Source organism: Aricia agestis, chromosome 9, assembly GCF_905147365.1.
Source record: "Aricia agestis chromosome 9, ilAriAges1.1, whole genome shotgun sequence".
NCBI classification, from domain to species: domain Eukaryota; kingdom Metazoa; phylum Arthropoda; class Insecta; order Lepidoptera; family Lycaenidae; genus Aricia; species Aricia agestis.
Genome location: NC_056414.1, coordinates 865,221 through 885,332, shown reverse-complemented (window position 1 = coordinate 885,332; position 20,112 = coordinate 865,221). Strand labels below are relative to the sequence as shown.

At 37.0% G+C, this 20,112-nt stretch overlaps 1 protein-coding gene across 1 annotated transcript in view; it reads right to left on the bottom strand.

Annotated features, from left to right (window-relative positions):
* Nucleotides 1-20,112, bottom strand: part of LOC121730043 — a 123,782-nt gene that overhangs the window by 27,630 nt on the left and 76,040 nt on the right. The window contains exons 4-8 of the mRNA XM_042118826.1: nt 2,922-3,030; nt 2,517-2,642; nt 1,598-1,694; nt 1,278-1,399; nt 62-1,110 (exon numbers count right to left, since the gene is read on the bottom strand). Of these exons, the coding sequence (XP_041974760.1) occupies nt 62-1,110; nt 1,278-1,399; nt 1,598-1,694; nt 2,517-2,642; nt 2,922-3,011 (1,484 nt within the window). The 5' untranslated portion in view covers nt 3,012-3,030. The remainder of the gene's footprint in view (nt 1-61; nt 1,111-1,277; nt 1,400-1,597; nt 1,695-2,516; nt 2,643-2,921; nt 3,031-20,112) is intronic.

The following is a 20,112-nucleotide window of genomic DNA, read 5'->3' as shown; positions in this document are numbered from 1 at the left end:
GATTAGTACGTATTTAAGGATAATATAAAATTATACAAAACTGTTACATATTTTGACTTACCTATCATTGAGATTATGTTGCGATAGTTTTTGCCTTCTCGTGGGTGAATGTTCTGGTGTTGATTCTTTCCCCGACGCTTGGCCTCGGTCGTTCATCGTCCCGTTCTCCTTGTTAAATGTGAATTTATCAGAGTTTTCGCTATTCACTCTAGTTTGAGGGGAAGCTTTCATTTTACCGTCATTAAGTCTACTTAACGGTTTCCTCATATTCACACTAATGACTTTAGACTCTTGTTTCGTATTATTATCCAATTTAAGACTAGATTCTCTGACCTTACTATGAAAGTCATTTTTCGTTGGGTTTTTATGAAGTTTATCGTGTTGACTAGTTTTTGTATCGCTTAATCTATGTGTATCTCCTAATTCGTTTTTAACTTTATTCGTTGCCTTTTTAAGTTCTAATTGAAATTCATCTTTTACTTCTTTACTTTTTGCGAGTAATGAAGGAAGAGACTTTCTCAAAGGCTGGTTCCTGTCACCTAGTGGGCTGACTGCTTTAGGGTTTCCATATTTATTTTTGTTCTCATATGAGTTAGGTGAATCGTTTCTACTTTCATTGAAGAATAAACTGTCGAATGTTTTTTCTCGCCTTAAAACAGGCGAATCGTTTTCGTCTTTTCTAAACCTTTCCGAGTACCTAAAGTTTTTGTTTATAAGTGGTGTCTTCCAAGCTTCGTTTTGCTCAATTGCTCTTGGTATTTTTGACCTTTGTGCACCCGCTCTATCTGACCTCGCATTTTTATAATCTTGGCGCGCCTGTAGAAGACGTTCTTCTCTCTTCAGGGACGCAGTGCTTTGGACCATATCCCTGTTGTCAGGGTATTGAAGGTGCGTTTCTTTACCCTTGTTTAATGATTTATACCGTCTTTCTAATTGTTCGGTGGTTTCTAATGACTTGAAATCATTGAAACTTTTATACACAGGCGCTTTTATGTCGATATTACCATTTAACTGTTTGCTCTCGTTTCTGGTCCTAAATAGTCTAAGTTTTTTATTTGGTTCAGTCTTAGTGTTGTTACCTCTCGAATCTGGGGATGACCCTTCACGATTCTGAAACATACACAAATAAAATTTAAGTTTTTGACACTGTTGTGAAATTATATCTGTTATATCGACATTTAGAAGGTTGCCCATAATACAAGGAACGATGGTTGTTTTGCTTTGTGCATCTATCTACAAAACAATACTATGATGACAAAGTAATAACAAATCCTTACCGCTGCAGGAGGTTGTGGTGCCCTATATTTTTTTCTAAAATGTCTTGTGTTTGACTTCTTTTTCTGTTCCTCTTCGGTTCTCAGATCTGGTTCAGATCCAAACCGCTTGTTGAGACTATTCCCTAAAATAGAAAGAAAAAACTTTGAAACGTAACCGAAGACATAATCGTATTAGCTCGAATAGAACGTATCGTGAAATTCTGATACAAGTGTTAGTGTTTACCGAAAAAAATCTCTTTGTCATGATAAAATCTAATTTTATTCACGCCAGTCTTAATTTTTTTAATAGGTTGTGATCTGCCACATAAAATTTTACCAACCGTCATGTCTGATGTCGAGGTTAGTGTGTGAGCGGTGCAGCGGCTCTCGCGCCTCCCCCACACCACCTGCTGACCGCGACCGGAACACGTTCGAGTGCTGGAAGAAAAGACAGGAAAGCATGAAAGAAGTTGAAAATATTAAATTATGTAAGAGAAAACGAACTAACTAATTTTAGGGCAACCACGAATATTCAAATAATAGACAGAGAGCTGCTGATGATTTTCACTAACATAATGTCTTTCATAGAAGCTTTAAATCGATTAAAAGGAATTAAAATTCGCTTGAGACTACCATGACACCCACATACAAACATTGCTGATCTTGTAGGGTGTTAATAATAAGCCGTAAGTTGAAACCTCAGGCAGATATACGTTCGATTCAATCAATGGTAGATAGCGTCAAAGGGTTAGTCTATTGAAGCGACTGAAGTAAACATTGGAACTATTTACGGAAGCGCTCATTAATATTTTCTAATCTGAGGTTCACAATGGCGTATAACTCCTGACTTCCATTAACTAAGACGACACGATTGATATCGTGTAATAGACATGTCCTCGACCCGGAAGCTACATCTAAATACCGAGATATTTATTCAAAGTCAGGGATGGAATGAGAAAGGCTGATAAATGAAATACCAGAAAGTCCTGGCTTAAATCATTTAGAAAGCGGAAAGTTATCCCAGTGGCTAGTACCGAGGATGCTTTACGATCCCTTTGTTAGGTTTCAGGACTCATATCTCTGTAGCAAACCTTCAAACAAGAAGTGCCTTTACCTGTATCTGACTTGACCTTTTGGGTATAGGTATAAGGATTTATTAAGTGGTGATTGCGTGGTTATGTTTATTTTAGTCATATAATTTATGTTGTTATATTTTGGTTATGATGGATATTAAACTTAAATATTCCGTACTATACTTACCACATGTCCATGAGGAACCCTGGTCTCGGGGCCGGGTCGTCTGCCGCTGATGGTACCACCAGAGTGGAGGATGGCACCGTTGTCCGTGCTGCGGAGACGCGGCGACGCCGTTAGCGACGGGAGCACCTGCGGATATTGTTTAATTATATTTTTATTAGAACAAAAAGAGCATAAATTGGATTAGGGTTTTGTTAAAGTTCTGCAAAGCGATTAATTTATTTTAGCCGCTGTTGACACGTAGGTCTTTTGTTCATTATTTGGTGTTGTTTTTATATCCCTATGAAATCTCCCGAATGAAAGGGTTGTTAGTTATTATTCTATTTTTTCACTGGCATATTGGACCATTCTCTTTCTCCCCCTCTCTCTATTTCTTATCTCTCGCATTTTCCATCATTGCTTGAGTACCTTGGGCGCATGTCGGAGCGGCTCGTGCGGCAAGGTGTGTGCGCGGCGCGCGCGCTCGGCGCCGCTCGGCTGGCTGCCGGCCTGCCCCATGCTACCCGCTCTCGCGCATCTGCAACAAACAGATGACATGATTTATAAATAAGCTAATTTATGTAGAGTAATATTATGTGAAGCAAGTGCGTCACTAGTCTGTTAAAAGTTACGCTATCATCTTGAGGATCTTAAATGCTCAGTCGATTATGTAGGTCCGTGCCAAATTGTTCAAGTGTTCCTCAGCTTTTTGAGAACTTTGGTTAAATTCTGTCATTTTCGCCATGACACACCAAAATTATTGCAATTGAAAAGATGTACAGAGGCTATTATTATAAAATTAAGGTTACATAATTGACACAGAAGATCGCTGATTTAATTTCCAGGAGTGGAAACGTGGTCATTTGTTGTAATGTAGTGTCATTTGGTCAGGTAATGGCTGCGCCGGCGGCGACGACGTGATGTTTAGAGCAATTGTCGAAGAAATTCGGTTCGTCATTAGACCAGCTCCGAGCGACGTTTATGTTTGTAATTAAAACATATCTCGAATGAAAGATGGACGCCTTTGAGTGGGAAGGGCAAGCGTTATTAGGAGCATTGCTCCTAAGAATTTAAGCACTTACATCATTGTTCATGTGTATAAATACTAGTGTTATCATAATGAACAGTGGTAGGTAATATAAGCAACCTTATCGTCAATAAGCCATAAACAATAGGCACAAATAGGAGCAAAGTTTTTTTAGATAATTTGTTAGGACATAAGTATTGAATTTTTCCTTGGCGTAAGTAAATACTTCTTAGCTCGTTCTGAAATAAATCAATTTGTCCACTCTTCCACACTAAAGACTGCATTATTTATCGCATATAAAAGCTATCTGTAACAAGGCGGATTATTCGTATGTAAATAATAACCAGGCTTAAACCTAGCAAATTAAATGCATGTAATCGTCATTAAAGAAGCCCGTCGCGCGTCCTCCCACTTCGTGTGCGGCCCACGCGTACTCATTTTAATTTGAAATCAAATGTGTATGATTGATCCGTCCCCTGACTGTAATGAGGCTGGTTCTGTTTGGTATTACACGGACCACACATTTTGAGAAAGTGTTTTTAGAGAGTCCGATCAGAGAATTATGTCAATTGCGATGCTGTGCGACTAAAAATGATGTCTGAAACCTAACTAAAGATAGACTTCAAACATAAAGTTATAGCATTTCAGATTAAAAATTTCAATATGATGTTTTTCTATTACAGTTGCAATATAAGTATATCTGGTTAGTGATAACTGATATCTAGTTGATATCTAATTAATTCATATTCCAACACATTATTATTTTGTTTAATTGTTTTATAATACGTACTTAATTCCAGTTCAGTTACTGCAGCTCTCAATAATTCTCAAATACTTTTATGTAATGTCAAAACCTTAAATAGCTTCTTTTTTATACATTTCAATACGATCAAATTCAGATCGTATCGGACGCAGTAAAGCTGACATGATAATAATATTATCATAACTTTTACGACGCGACGGTTGTCAACGTTACAAATTGATCCCATTTTTGTGTGGTCCTACTGAATTATAATAATGTTATGTAAATCCTCCCATTTCATTATTCCTAATTCTTCAATGATTTTATAAAAGGTTATAAATATTACGTTTTTAAAAATTTTGGATTTTGGTTTTATTGTATTATTTTGAGATAGATGTCCAAATACATCTATCTCATAATAATCTCAGGAATATTTTTCTTGATCCTATGATTTAACGACCCAATTTCAAATGTATTACGTAAGAATGTTGAGCGAAGAAATTTAATTTATTTAAGAAAAGATTTTAAAAACCAATCTTAGATTTGCGTTGAGGATAATGTTCAAACTTATGATATCAAAATATGTTTTATGCTTTATAGTTTATACAAGATTATGTAAAGTTTCTATAATAATAATACCCCCACACCGGTTTCGGTGACCGTGGCCGGTTTCATTGAAACCAGGCCAGGTACGCAGGAGTAATTTTATAGTGCCCAAGTGTATGCGCAGTACACAAGAGCACTCTCTATTCCTTTTACTCTCATAACCCAGTGGGACGAAAGACCGACACGACCGTCGAGAGATCAGGCGCAGACTTTTTTCATGCTCATCCGACGCACGGATCATCTTACTTGTCAGACAATCAGATGATCAGCCTGCATTGTCCTAACCAAACTTGAAAATAACAATATGTTTCCAACGCGGGAATCGAACTCACAAGTCACAACCTCCGAGTCAAGAGCCACGCTCTTAGCCACTGGACCACGGAGGCGTTTCTATATGCGGATACGCACATCATAAATAGACGTCTGTCAATGGTCATGTATATTAACAAGATGGCGCGGGAGAAAATGAGCGACGACGGACGGAGGTGGCCTCTGTGAGCAGCAGGGCTGCCACTGCCTAATGCCAGGATATTTATACCTTGGTCCTAGAGTAGATAGTGCCCGCTGCTCCGTTACGCAGAAATTTATTTACCAAGATTTGCCACTGAAAAAAACGATTATAAGTTCTCTCCGGATTTTAGAGTATTACTATACCGACTTTCATAAAAATCGGTTCAGTGGTTTAATCTTGTAGTCTGTAGAGGCTGCGCGCTGCGCATTAGATACCCCCAGTGAATAGTGCTTCCAAAAAGTAAAAACTGCAGAGCATCTGTTACCAGTTACGCCATTTTCGTTTATCCTTAGTAACTCTATATTTTATTTAATTAGTCGCAGAACCGATGCACGTATTATATACTTACATTTATGGTGGGGGTAGGAGGAAAACGAAAGGATAGGACTCGTCACGAGGAATAATACTGAAAAAGTTTTTTAATGCAAGCGTTAGCTCAAGAGTTTCACGTACTACTTGTTTCTGTTTCTTTTTAAATCTTTAATGTACATGTTTATTGTCATCAATTAATTAGTAGTCAACCCTGGTCGACGAAGGCAAAAGTGCATAGCAATCGGCCATATTTTCTCTGAGATGTTCAGGCGCGGGGTGGCGCGGGCGCACACTTTCTTTATGATAATGTCCGCTCGCCAGCGCCGCGCCGCCGACGTTAGCTCGCTGTTAGTTATGTCCTCTATTAATACCTCCTCATAAATAATTCTTAAATACTTTGTCTAATGCCTTGGGTTTATTATGTTGAGATGATTACGTCTTAGCTCAGAAGGTGCGATGAGGCTTTAAAAATTGCCAAATGCCATCTTTTTATTTCGCTATTTGGTCTTGCATGGCGAGGATCGACAGGCTACTTCGAAATAAAAAGAGTGTGAGATACATAATGATGTATTTATCTGTGTTAATACGATTTTGTCAAACTTAACGACACACTAACTCCAAGGCAAGAAGACGGATTCTAGAATCACAGTTCCATTTTGTAGGGTACGCCGTACGACTACAACAAGAGTTATAGGCCCCAGCCCCCAACCCAATGCATCTTCATATTTTTAAATTGACCTAATATTAGGTATATTTCTAAATTCTACCTTAACATTTATAAATTATTAAATACCGTAAAATAATAAACTGCAATAAAAAAATCAACAATAAACACGCAGACTTCTTATGAATTATAAAATGTTAGAAATTACGGCCGTCCCTCTGTATTATTATAAGTAATGTTTTTATTATTACACGGCCGAGGTGAAACAGTAACCCATGTTTACTGCATTATATTTAAAGTAAAACATCTGATGAGTAATTGTAGTATTTAGTTCACGGTGATGAAGGCAGACGGTATCAACTATTAAGTCATCTTCATTGATACACCTAATTTGTGAATATGCAAAACAATGATATAGGTCTAATTTCTGACCATCATTTTTATTTCTGAATCAATGATATATATTACGGCTATCCTCTTAAAACCCGGGCAATCGCTCTAATAAGGATTTACAATACGTATCAACTGAAATCTGGGCTCAATTCAAGTGCGAATGTGAATTGACTCTGTGCATATTTCTCCCTAGGAAGATAAAGCATAGAGGCAATATGAGGAAGACTACATTTCCTATGACGAAAAACTGACTTCAGGTTTTACGTCGAAAACAAAGTTTAATATTACGGAGGCATTTTATATTTTAAAAGACTCATTTTGAGTTTACCTCACACCTGCACCAGCAAAAACTCATCCCCCCATAGATCTAATATAGATAACTTTTTAAGCTGCGCGTCCACTGGATCGGAATCGGAGCGTACGGAGCGTCGTCATTTACGAAATGCCGATGGGGTGCGTCCACTGCATTCGCATTCAGCATCGGCAATTTAGTTATTTTTAGTCCGTCATAGTCTTTTAACGTGAATTTTCATTAAGGAGAATAGTGACGAGGATATTGTTGTAATTAGCTGTATTTTATCAGATTAAATGGAAAAGAGAAACAAGAGGAAACGAAATTCATTATTTGCCCAATTTCATCCCAAATATTGTCTCTCCTCAGTTGCTTATCATAATGTTGATGTTTTAGATTCTAAAGTTCTTCATATTTTTCCACTAAAGCAATTAAAATATCGTCATTCATCGCGAATAAGTATTTATGTATAGCCGTCGCGTCGTCGCAAACACGTCGGAGCTTGAAACCAGCGGAATCCGAATGACGCGTTCACTGCGGATGACGTCATCGGCATAAATTCCGGTCTCAGGCGCAGAAATGCCGATCCAGTGCACGCAGTACCATACAAATCAATACAAAGCAACAAATCCGTACGCTCCGTACGCTCCGATTCGGATCCAGTGCACGCGCAGCTTGACAGTACGATTTGTATACCGGTGTGTCTGCAGCTAATGTATGCCTGCCTGCTGCCGGCCGGATGAGCGCCGTGGGTGCTACTTTATCACGTCATAAACACGTGATGACAGCCTCGTGGAGGTAATAATTAATTTTTATTAACCGAGAAGAGAATTTTCATTACTTGTAGTTTTTTATTTTGGTTTCAGCTAGCGTAATGATACTTTCTATTTTTAATTACGAGTATATTTTTTTAATAAAATATAGTTTTAATTGTGTAGAGCTAAAATAATTTGAAGAACGCCTCTGAATCACACTCGAATTATTTGCGTCAATTTCTTACTGCATGAATCTATGATTTTGGATCTACTTTTATTCTGAATAATTTCTTGCGGTTCTCAAGACAGAAGTACCTTGTTCCTCGGTCACCTTTGTGTGCTTATCAAAAATCTTTTCGTTATAGGCAATCAGTTACTACGTTGATCCTGGCGACACAGGACTGAGGAGTTGTGGTGGGGATGTATAATCGAAGAAATTGATTCATAGGCAGTTGACGGACCTACGTAATTTGGCCGGATAATGTCAATTCAAAACCGGTCGGATGGTTTTGTCATAACGCGACCAATTTACAAAGGTTCGCCATCTGCCTATGAATCAACTTCTCTGATAGTACATTGAGCTAATTGGCAATTAAAAATGAGCTCTATTAATAAAAACCAGATCTCCACCGGTCATTAAACTTTTTATAAACTCTGCCAGTGAATTAAAACAAAAGCGAGTCCGAATCAAAGTCCAAAATGGTGATAAGATCTACCGCAGTTTCACAAACACTTTCCTATATGAATAAACTATGTATAGTGAAAGTAATTTTAAAATTCACTCAAAATTAACCGGATGGTTATCTAACTGAATTTGTAACGATAAAAGTGCAAGTTAAAAGGTGCTTATTATTTATGAATAAATGTTTTTAACTGTTTTATGCTGTTTTATGTATATTTATTAGGGAGGTAACAGACGTTCAAATTAACTGCTTGACCAATTCTCATGAAAATGAAATTTGACGACCTCTGTGGCTCAGTTGGTGGGCTGTTGGCAGCTCAAGCCGGGGATCGCGGGTCTGAATCCCGCCGACGGAACAAAAAGTTTTCAAAGTTCCTGGGTCATGGATGTGTATTAAATATTCGACGGTCCCTACGTATAAAAGGTCATGTCCAAAATAGCAAAAAAAATTTATTGCATCATGCACTTCCATATAATGAGACGCATATTCCTACATTATTATTTTTTTTCTATCACAAGTAATTCCAAAGATAAAAAGACGTAAATGACGACAAGTTGGGAGTTTTATTAGATTTTACTGTGGTAGATGCGGACATCTATACTTACCGTCTTGTACTGCGTTAGAAATTACGCACCGTCCCGCGACATGTCGTACATGTCCGTTTCTACCTCTAAGGTAGAGAATTATTTATAGACTTGTTATCGTTTACGTTCAGTTATTATGAGATTTTTGTTTGTTTTCAGTGGGACTAGTGCCACACATTCAATCAAATTTTAACCAATATGAATATTTAAGTGTTATAAATAATTAGTGACGTGCAATAATACCTGCAACGGAGGCTGAGGCTTATTTTCATGATGAACAACCATCAGGGCCTTACCGGTATGGATATGGAGCAAAAAAATCTCGTTTGTTGTTCGAGGCCCCACAATAAAAATTAATTTTATTTTGATTTTAATATATTTCTTAAAGCGCCAACAAAAAACGTAACTTGGTGAACATTTCTACTATTGTGGTTCTTGAGATGAACCTCGGCGATAGATGGACGGACCACATATAGAAAGCGAAGGTTGAAAGCTGATAGGTTCCCATTTTCAATTATTAAGCACGGAAATCTAAAAGCTTAAAAATATTATATTATGTTATTTTATTTAAAAAAAAAATATATATATTTATGTTTGCGGCTTCGCAAGAACATTGAGTATGAGTTTCGACTGCATATTTGTTTTGCGAACAAAGGGCTTTAAATTGTTTATGTATTAAATGAAATATTATTTATTTTATTTAAAACAGTTAATAAATAATGTAAGATTAATTAAAAACTATAGAGAACACTCCTTGTTCGCTCGATAGACAAACTAACGACGGTAAATAAGCCCTTTCAAATAATCTTCCCCGTTTTTTCCATTTTCTTCTGTTTCCTTGCTCGTATTTATTTTAGCGTGATAATTTATAGCCTATAACCTTCCTCGATAAATGAGCTATCTAATACTAAAAGAATTTTCAAAATCGGACTAGTAATTCCTGCGATTAGGGCGTTCAAACAAACAAACTCTTCAGCTCAATAATATTGGAATAGATAAGATATTCTGTGGTCAATTTGGTAGTCGACAATTGGAATAAAACACTATTTTGTTCCTGTGAGGAACGTGTAAGATGGTTATATCGATGCAGCTCTGTATTCAATGGTAATGCTCAAAATTAGGACCTTCATAATTATATTCTCAAGAGTCAGTAAAAGCTGAATATAATAATCGACTCAAAATTATATTTTACCGTCCAGACTTGTCCACTGTAGAAGTTATAACGAAGCCTCAAAGAATTTATTCATGTAAGATGCAATAAAAGTCTAAGGTCGTCAATGGTCACCTAGGGAAGGGAAATTGGAAAAGAAATTGACCTTGCTCAAGACGTATCCGAAAAGACCAAGAAGAAGAAATGATGTTTTTGTTTTACCCTTTAGTGAAAACAGAATTAGTTAATACATTGATATTAAAATTTGTAGACTTTTGAAATCTATACAGTTTAACTTATCAAATAGTCACATTTCATTAGAATTTTTCATTTTAGACCTATAGTTATTGATGACATGTCCTTTTATTCGTTCATTATAACATAGAAAAAACTTCTTAAATTGGCAGCGTATAAAAAGATATGTCTGTATTTTTAGTTTTTCTTACTGAAGAGCCAGAATTTATATTACTCATACATTATTAACTTATAAATTATGACAATAACATTTATAGTGTGCTGAATTTTATAGTGAGCTGACATTTTATAGTGTGCTGAATGAATTTAGGACCTAATATAATATTTTTATTTTTTCAACGTAAAAACGGGCATGTACGACTTAACCGTTTTTACGCAGACAATTCAAGACTGAATTTGTCTTGAATTTTCAGCGTAAAAACGGTCATCTTGTAATTTTGGCGAAAATATTGAAAATATTTAAAATTGTGTTATATCATTAGAAACGGCCTACATTAAGCTTTACAAATCAACTAAAAACATTGTGTTAATGTTTTATGATAATTTACAGTAACAGTTTGAATCTTAAAAATGCTCTCCTGAAAACCACTACTTTTGACATGTCCCTTTATACGTAGGGACCGTCGAATTATGTGTATTATATAAAAAAAATCCTAAATATATGTATAGCATAAAAGTATTGAATATATTTCCGTTGTCTGGTACCTGTAACACAAGTCCTTCAGGTACTTAGCATGAGGCCAGATTGACGTGGTGTGAAGCCGGAAGCGTCCATAGATAGATATTATAAAAAATATGTATCAATATACTTCGAGATCTGGGAAAGAACATGAGATAGCTTGTATCCGAGAAAAATGTACGGTTTTCGCGCAGTAAACGAATTCGACGCAACATAGTTGCGGGCAACATCTAACTATAGGAGGTACTAAATATGTTATTAATATTTATTAATCGTTTTGAAAGTTAGTGACAAATAGTTGCTTTACATTTAGAGTAAACCTAATCATTTATAACGGAAAGTACAAGGCTAACTACTACCGCCCCCTTAAATCCTAATGGTGATTGCACCGGCTTTCAAATCACAACATAATATATTAGAACATCTTACTTAATACAGCTTAATATATTGTAGCTTTACTGTAAAGCTTTTATGCTGCCATATTACTAGTGCTTTACTTAAAGAGCCCCCATATACTATGGCTGATTCAACTTTGTCGGATTAATTGCAGGCTGACCTGAACAGATTCATTTTGTGCAGCGCTGTGTGTGCTTGAGTCCGGTCCAATCGGCCTGCGAGCACTCCGACCGGATTCAATCGGCCTCCCCATGAACCCGGGCCTTAACTCATACGGTAATGCTTTTATTATGTTCACATTACATAATCGCGATGACCCGTGACCATTGCCTGTGACGTGTGCGTGGCGGGCAGCGGTGCAGTCATTAGCGCGCAGTGTATAACGGGCCGCGCGGCGCCGCCGGTGGTCGCCATTAGCATGCTTCGCGGAAATTCGCTCTTCCGGTGCCGCGCCATCTAGCGCTCATCTCATTTGATTACGCACTAACAGTTATAAACTACCCACAATTTGCATGTGTTATGAATTATTTTCCATACAAATACATTTCTCGTTTGTTCTATTACTGCGCAAGAGCCAGGAAGGGAAGACCTTTACCTACCACCTACGACAACTACTATTATAACCAAAATATATAGATTATAGATATCAAAACGCTTAGGGTTGATTCAGATCGCAAAGCGACGCATAGATGCATTTCTAAATTTATACTGAATTGACAGATTGGCATGTCGCCTCGCGCAATTGAAATCTGTCAAATCCATACAAATTTATGCCGCACCGCGCCTCGCCTCGCCGTAGCTTTACGGTCTGAATTGACCTTACTCGTACAAGTAGGTATTATAAAAAAATTTGAATTTTCAAAGATTTCAATTTTCCAAAAAATTACATCGGCCACTTTTGGCAAAGTCGCTGTCGCTTTCCTTATGATTCTTGACGGAGATCTTGCTGAATGATTTTCCTTAATTTTTAATTATGAGAAAATTATATTTCGTCAATTCGGTGCTTCTTACCTGCTTCTCACAAAGATTTTTCTTCATCGGGGCCGATATGATTTCGTATGAACATTGTTAGGTCTGTATTCACACCGCAGTATTATCGTGTTCATCGCTGACCTACTGTTCCCGGCATTTACATACAAACCTGGTCATTGAACAATCAGAGCGTACTCTTCAGCCATTATACTGATCTACATTGTACATGTTTGGGTAAAAGTCTAATTGAATTAAAGAGGTGGACGGTGTTGGTTGTTTTGATACGCAAAAGATTCATGGGAAGACGTTGTATGAAAAATGAACAGCTCCTTTTACGATATGTTTTACCGATCGACGTTCGATCACGTTAACAATGCATGCATGCGTTGCTTATCTGTTCAGCACGGCAATCCATACTATAAATGCGAAAGTGTGTATGTCTGTCGGTCCGTCGGTTACCTCTTCACGCCCAAACAACTGAATCGATTTTGCTGAAATTTAGAATGGAGATAAAAGTATCGACTCCATTCAGACTCAAAGGAATCTCCACGGGAAAGGACTATGATACTTTTTATCTCAAAAATGTACGGTTCCTTCGCAATAAACAAATGGCGCAACGGAGTTGCGGACGTCATCTACTAAGAAAATAAATGAGTAATCCAAATTACTGCGTAATTAAAATAGCTGCAACAGGCCTTGGGGCATTTGGACAACAAACTAAATTATTCCATGTCAACATATTTTAATATACACATCGAAAACATGAACACACAAACAGAACAGATGGACCAAAGTCAACACACGCCAAGGCCGACATAATATTTGAGTTTAAGGTGCGAAACCTCACGACGACCCTCGAATCTCCAATAACTTTACATAAGTAAATAGTATTAAACTCATCGTTGTTGTGGATATAATAGGGATATGCATCAAGCCTTTGTCGAGAAAAATACTCCAGTCTTGATTGTAGAATTGGCAGAGCCATTGACAGAAAAAGACAATTTAAATATCAATTGGTTTTCAGGGAACAAGGTTTTTAGTAAACTTTTATCCAATGAATAACTTTTACAGTGAAGTTAGAAATGTGATAATGATGTGATGATGTATTGACCGGTATTGATGTGGAAATAATTACAAGCGCCATAATAATAATATATTTACTTCGCATATCTAAAAAAATCCTATATATATATATATTATTTTTTTTGTGCTGTTTTTGTTTTTATAAAATGCTCAAAGGCAAGTTGCCTATGCCAAGTTTTGGAGTGACAACATTTTTTGCAAAATTTTGGATGCCGATTATGATGATCATGATAAATTCCCTCTAGTATGGCCCCAATATGTAAGTAAATAACATAGGTATGGTAAACCAGCGATAGAGTCAATATTATGCATACATGTAGATCGCGCTAACCAAATGTAAACGTCGGGCTCTTAAAGGGCTATTGGATAATTGAGGGACCGGTCCCAGGGCCGGCCCTGTGACACACTAACTCGACAAATATTATCACACTTTCTAACATATACCAAACACTTAACTATATTATTTTCTATTAGGTTTAAAGCGGATTAAACAGCGCACATATCTCCCACAGCTTCAAGTTTCTCATCCTAAAGGTTTTTTGGAGCTAAAGTTTTCCCCTTCTGTATTGTTTAGTTTGGTTTGAAACTTTATAAGTAAACTGTTCTTTTTACGCCAGAAAAAGATTTTGCTAGTAGATAGGTAGGTATATATAGTTTTTCCTTATTCTTCATTTCTTCCTTTCCCGGGTTTATTGACCTGGTCGAACGATGGCCTTTTGCCAACGACACCTTTCGACGACAGAGTGGTTTTGGTTGAACCGAGAAGATGAATCAACCCGTACCTATCTACAAAGTACGTTTACATATATTTTTATTCTCGAGTAAGCCGATAGGTCAATATTGGTTGAAAATCGTCTAACAGGAAACGTGCCGATAGAGCAAACAAGTGATAGTGGAGTCGTGAGCCAACAGTAGCTAGTAAGTAATAGATTTGTGTGTATGTCAGTGTATCACGGGACGATAGGTGGGGAAACACGATTATTATAGTATCAAATATCAATAGCATTAAATTATATTATAGGATGGTAAAAAAGTCCACAACAACGCCGCTAAAAATCCTATATCCTTTACCAGGTCTAATTCCGCGAATAGGTAACAGACGGACAGACACATGTTTCGCATTTATCATATTAATATGGATTATATTGACATGGTTCATAAACTGATTATTGCTATTTAATACATTTCCTCAATAGGTGTATCATGAGGAGTGATTGTTGGAAGTGTGCTAGTGTTTTTGCCGCGCGCCGTATATGGCAGACAGCTGATGAAGTTTCACATCCTATTTTCTTTTGCTAAGTGTATAAATACTCATCAAATAGAGTTTATATAGGGAGAAAGAGTTTAAGCAATTTGTGACATATTGAAACGATACGTTTAAATTTAATAACCAAATTATTTTAGATGTCATAATATGTGCCTATTTCAATTAGAAATACACAAGCATGTTATTATATCTGCATATCTGTAAGTAGACACCACGGGGAAGGATATAGGTCCTTGTCCAAATGCATGGTTTCTGAAAGATATCGCAAACTTGCGGGCAAGTCCCAAATTTCGCATAAAAATAAAGTCCGGGACATGTTTACCAAGGTTTAAGAATTTCCTCGCCATAAACTTTCTATCCCACAAGTTTAAGGAGTTAATAAGTATAAAGATATTCCTCCTAAACCGTGAGTCCCGCCGCCGGCGTCCCGTCGCGTGACGGCGCGTCACTCCGGAATGTGCACCACTGAGCCTGGGCTTGAATCATCACTTGGAACAACACATCATTCGGAACAACAAACAACACGCATGAGAAGACCTTGAACGTAAAATATATTGTACTAGCTGTTGCCCGCGACTTCGTCCGCGTGGACTTTAGTTTATAGTAGTTCCCGTACATCGATTGAGTCGTTTACGCGCAAATCAGAAAAGTATACTGTGTGGGAACCGCAAATTTTTCCGGGACAAAAACATTCCTTGTCCCAGATTCAAATTAGTAAGTATCTCCAATCTCCTTGCCAAATTTCATCAAAATAGGTTAAATAGTTTAGGCGAGAATCATAAAAGTTTATTGTGCCGGAACCGTACATTTTCCGGGACAAAATTAGTATTCCTTGTCCTTTCCCGAGACTCACAGTATCTCCATACCAAATTCCATCAAAATAGATTGAATAGTTTACGCGCAAATCATAAAAGTATATAGTGCAGTAACCGTAATTTTTCCGGGACAAAATGTATCCTATGTTCTTTTTCGGGACTCAAAGTATCTTTATACCAAATTTCAGCAAAATGGATCCAGGCGTTTACGCGTCATGTCGTGACCACGCGAAATATAACGTTCCGCGCAGCTTCGCCCGCGTAAATGAGATATTTCACAGACAAATTAGTCCACAAAAAATAGCCTATGATCTTTCACGTGGTTTATTTCTTACCTGTGCCAAATAACAGGAAAAAAATTGCTCCAGTAGTTCGTGAGATAAGCCCTTTCAAATAATTTCCCCCGTTTTTTTCCACATTTTCCTCTATTTCTTCGCTCCCATTAGTTTTAGCGTGATAAAATATAGCCTAAAGCCTTTCTCGATAAATGGGCTATCTAATACTGAAAGAATTTTTCAAATCGGACCAGTAGTTCCTGAGATTAGCGCGTTAAAATAAGCCATTTCAAATAATTTCTCCCGTTTTTTCCACACACTTTCCTTTATTTCTTCGCTCTTATTAGTCTTAGCGCGATAAAATATAGCCTATAGCCTTCCTCGATAATCAGGCTGTCTAACACTGAAAGAATTTTTCAAATCGGCCCAGTAGTTCCTGAGAATAGCGCATTCAAACAAACAAACAAACAAACAAACTCTTCCCAATAATTATAATATTAGTATAGATAATGTGTTTTAGAGAGAAACATGCTGAGAGCTTGCAAATTCGTGGCGAAAGATTACTTTCGCCTGAAGTCCCACGCGTACCTCTAACTCTTTTTGACTAGAAAGACTACTACTATACAACATAAAATAAGATGCGCATACGCAAAAAATGTTTTTTTATTCCATTTATTTATTTATTTATTTATATTTAGTATACAGACAGGTTACAGTCATTACATGGTAATACAAACATAATCTTAAGTTCTAGGCTAGACAGCAACCCAAAAATAGTATACATAACATAGTTAAGTATAAGGTTGTTACTAAAATTAAACTAATATTAACAAGAAAACTGATACCTTAAACCCACTACGAAACAATTAAGTATACAGTATACACTAAGTGACTTTAAATATTTAGCTAAACTTATCATATTATCAAATTAGGTTAAAATAAAAGCTAAATAAACAATATGTACTTAGATTAAGAAAAAAGAAAAGGATGTGTAAAATCATTATTGTCTGAGTTATCAACATTGTATGTCAGAGGTGAAAACAAGAGATGGCAAATACTTGGCTTTCATAATATTGTTGATTGTTTTCTTATAATGTGAAAATTGACGAAAAATGTCTACACTCCAACTACCCACTACTAAGTCATTATAAGTACGACACATTCTAACTAGCGGATTGTAATAGGACGTATTGTTTTTGAATACTTGTATAGAGAACATTTTCGGTTTACGCGTTCTATAGCGGGTATTAAGAGCCCATATGACCCTAACTTGACTACATACTTTAACCTAGATCTCAAAATCTGTAAGGTCTAGAAAACTGATTTTTTGACACAAGTAACTTCAGTTCATAAAGATTAAATGCTCAAGACGAAAACACGATTACTCAAAAAATGCTCGATAGTTTCTTTTTTACAAAAAACCTTGTTTTAGACACATTTTTGCTTGGATCTTCGAAGTTTGCTGTCTTTTCTTTAATATTTTTTAATATCTAAAAAGGTATTGATAAAACCTAAATTTCCTCAAAACGCTTTTTTCATAATCAATATAGTTCGTCTTTTATTCAAGTAAAACTAACTCGGCGATGATTTCGCGCCGTCCTTTTTCACCTGGCATATGAAAGACGGGCGTGAGTGTGAAGAGAGAAGGACGATGTTTGATTTTTAGAGTCAGGTGAGCTCTTAATGGATATTTGTGATAGAAGATTAGGAGCATCAATGGAAGAATGGAGTATTTTATGTAGGTAAAAAAGATCGTATCTCTCACGACGAGCACTTAATGGTAACACGCTGAATTTGCACAGTTGAGTGGCATAGTCTTTTACCATACGACCGAGATTAAGTTTTCGTGCAAGGTATCTCAAACACATCTTCTGTACCCTCTCAATGCTCTCGATGTGTGTTTTGTAAAAGGGGGACCAAACTGGACAGCAATATTCCACTACGCTTCGAACTAAGCTGAAAAATAATGCAAGCTATAATCCATTCACGGTCACAGTACAAATAGCAATAGCTATTTAGCTCGAGGAAATCTGTTTTCAAGTTGATATGTGTAATGTGTGCCTAAGCCTGTCCTAAGGCTGTCGTAACTCCCGTTTCTAGTGAGTGCTTACTGCTTTAAATCCTAATTCATCATCGGCTCACATTTTGATGGTGAGCCAAATTATTTGCACTACATAAACGCACACCCGTAATGGTGCGGGTGTACGTACAGGTGCGTTTACCTGTTTACCATAAGACACAATTACCATGGCCTGGTCGTGGGAAACTCACGCCGCTCGCTCGTGATCGCCGCGGCCTTGTCCCTTTCGTCCCCTGAGTTAGGTCCCCTCACTGAATATTAAGATTTAGACTAAATCCCATTAATTACATTGTATGTCTCCGAAGAAAGGAAGTGATTAACGTTATGTTGCATACGTCTAAAACTTAGACGCTATGAAAACCCTATGAATTTCTTCATCAAATTCAGCCTATCCTTAATGTATAGCTATAACATGAAGGCGGTGATCATCATCACTAAAGGACGTCGCTAAAGTTTGACCTCTCTTGAGCACGCAGTTAGAATCGATTTGATTTTGTTGTAATTTCTATCTGAACAATCTTTTGTCTTCGTAATAAGTGCATTACAATATCAATAACCTATTAACGCTGACATATTGTGAACATGTAGGACAATAGACACATCACCTGCAGCGGCACAGTGCGGTGTAGTCGGTGTAGGTCGCGGCCTTAGCGATCAATTATTGCCCGTTGATGTATTGTACGTAGATGCACAAAACAATAAATCAGTTTCGCAATAAATATAGCAATGCAGTTGATTTGATACAAGCGACCCGCTACGATATATTTTCTATTGCCAACTTCGAATATAAGTAAGTATATCCGAAGTAAGCAATAGGTTTAATATTCTGCAAACACTTCACACTAAAATAAGAATACGAAGCTTGTTACTTATTTACGGAAAAAATTCTGAACAGTTTTTTATCAATATGGATTTTAAGGACTCAGTAAAATATACATTCGTATGTATATATTCGTAATGCGATATTTCACAGAGGAGTGTTATACTGCTCCATTGCGCGCCGGTGGAAGTTCATTATACTATAAAAATCTCTATGTAATATTTGACTACATCTGCATATTCTATATCGTTGTTAATCCTATAGATAGAGTATAGATCTTAAGCGGTGATCACTCGTGGTCAGCGGTCGCGCCCAGCCCACTTACTGCTAGATAACACTTGTGGGAATTTCGCGCATTCCAGCGCCCGCTGTCCTTGCCGCGCCATTTACATTATAATATTGTACTTATCGATTATAATATCGTATGCATTCTAAATATTTGGCCTTTTGGCTTGAACGGAATTTGTACTGTATGAAAGTCGATTTGTCCACTCACTTGTTGAATGTTAATTCGACGAAGCTCGAAGTGAGTCAATGGTTCACGAGTCACGACATAAACTTAAAGCTTTATATTTTAAAAAATGTGTTGAATTCTTTTTATGATAATCACGCTATTTAGTAACACATTTCCATACATATTTCTTTTTACGATGAACAATAATATTTTACTACGCACAGGAATGCTTCAAATGTCGCCGTTAAGATTTAATCTTATTTGCGGGCGACGGGCCGCGTTTTGATTTAAAAATTATCTTTAAATTACAGCATTTTAAATCTCGAAGCCGTTTCGTAAAGGTCGAAATACTTAAGCTGGGGATGGTTAAGCTGACCTTTGATGTGTGCTAACGAACCGTAAGTGACGCTGCGACTTACCCACTTACCTGACAGGTAGGAGTCGCGCTATCGTTTTAATTAATCTAGGCGTAGTACATCGCGGGCGCACCGACCCACGCGTAATTGCGTGGGATCTGTTTACTCAACGCGCAACGTTATGAGGACTTTTTATTAGTTTTAATATCAATTGACAGTATTATTGGTCATAAAGTATAATAAATATTGTGTTGGTTCTTGAAAACCACACCCTATCTTAATAATATGACTGGTATTCTAATAAATATACGAATAGTTTAGTTGTAACTACATGTATCCGGCTTCCTATAGACGTCCACAGCAAGACAAGAAGAAACAGAGTTTCTCATGCTTGTTCTTCTCGCCAGGTTAGGTTCCGAAGCGGTTTTAACAAGTTAAAGTGAAATTCA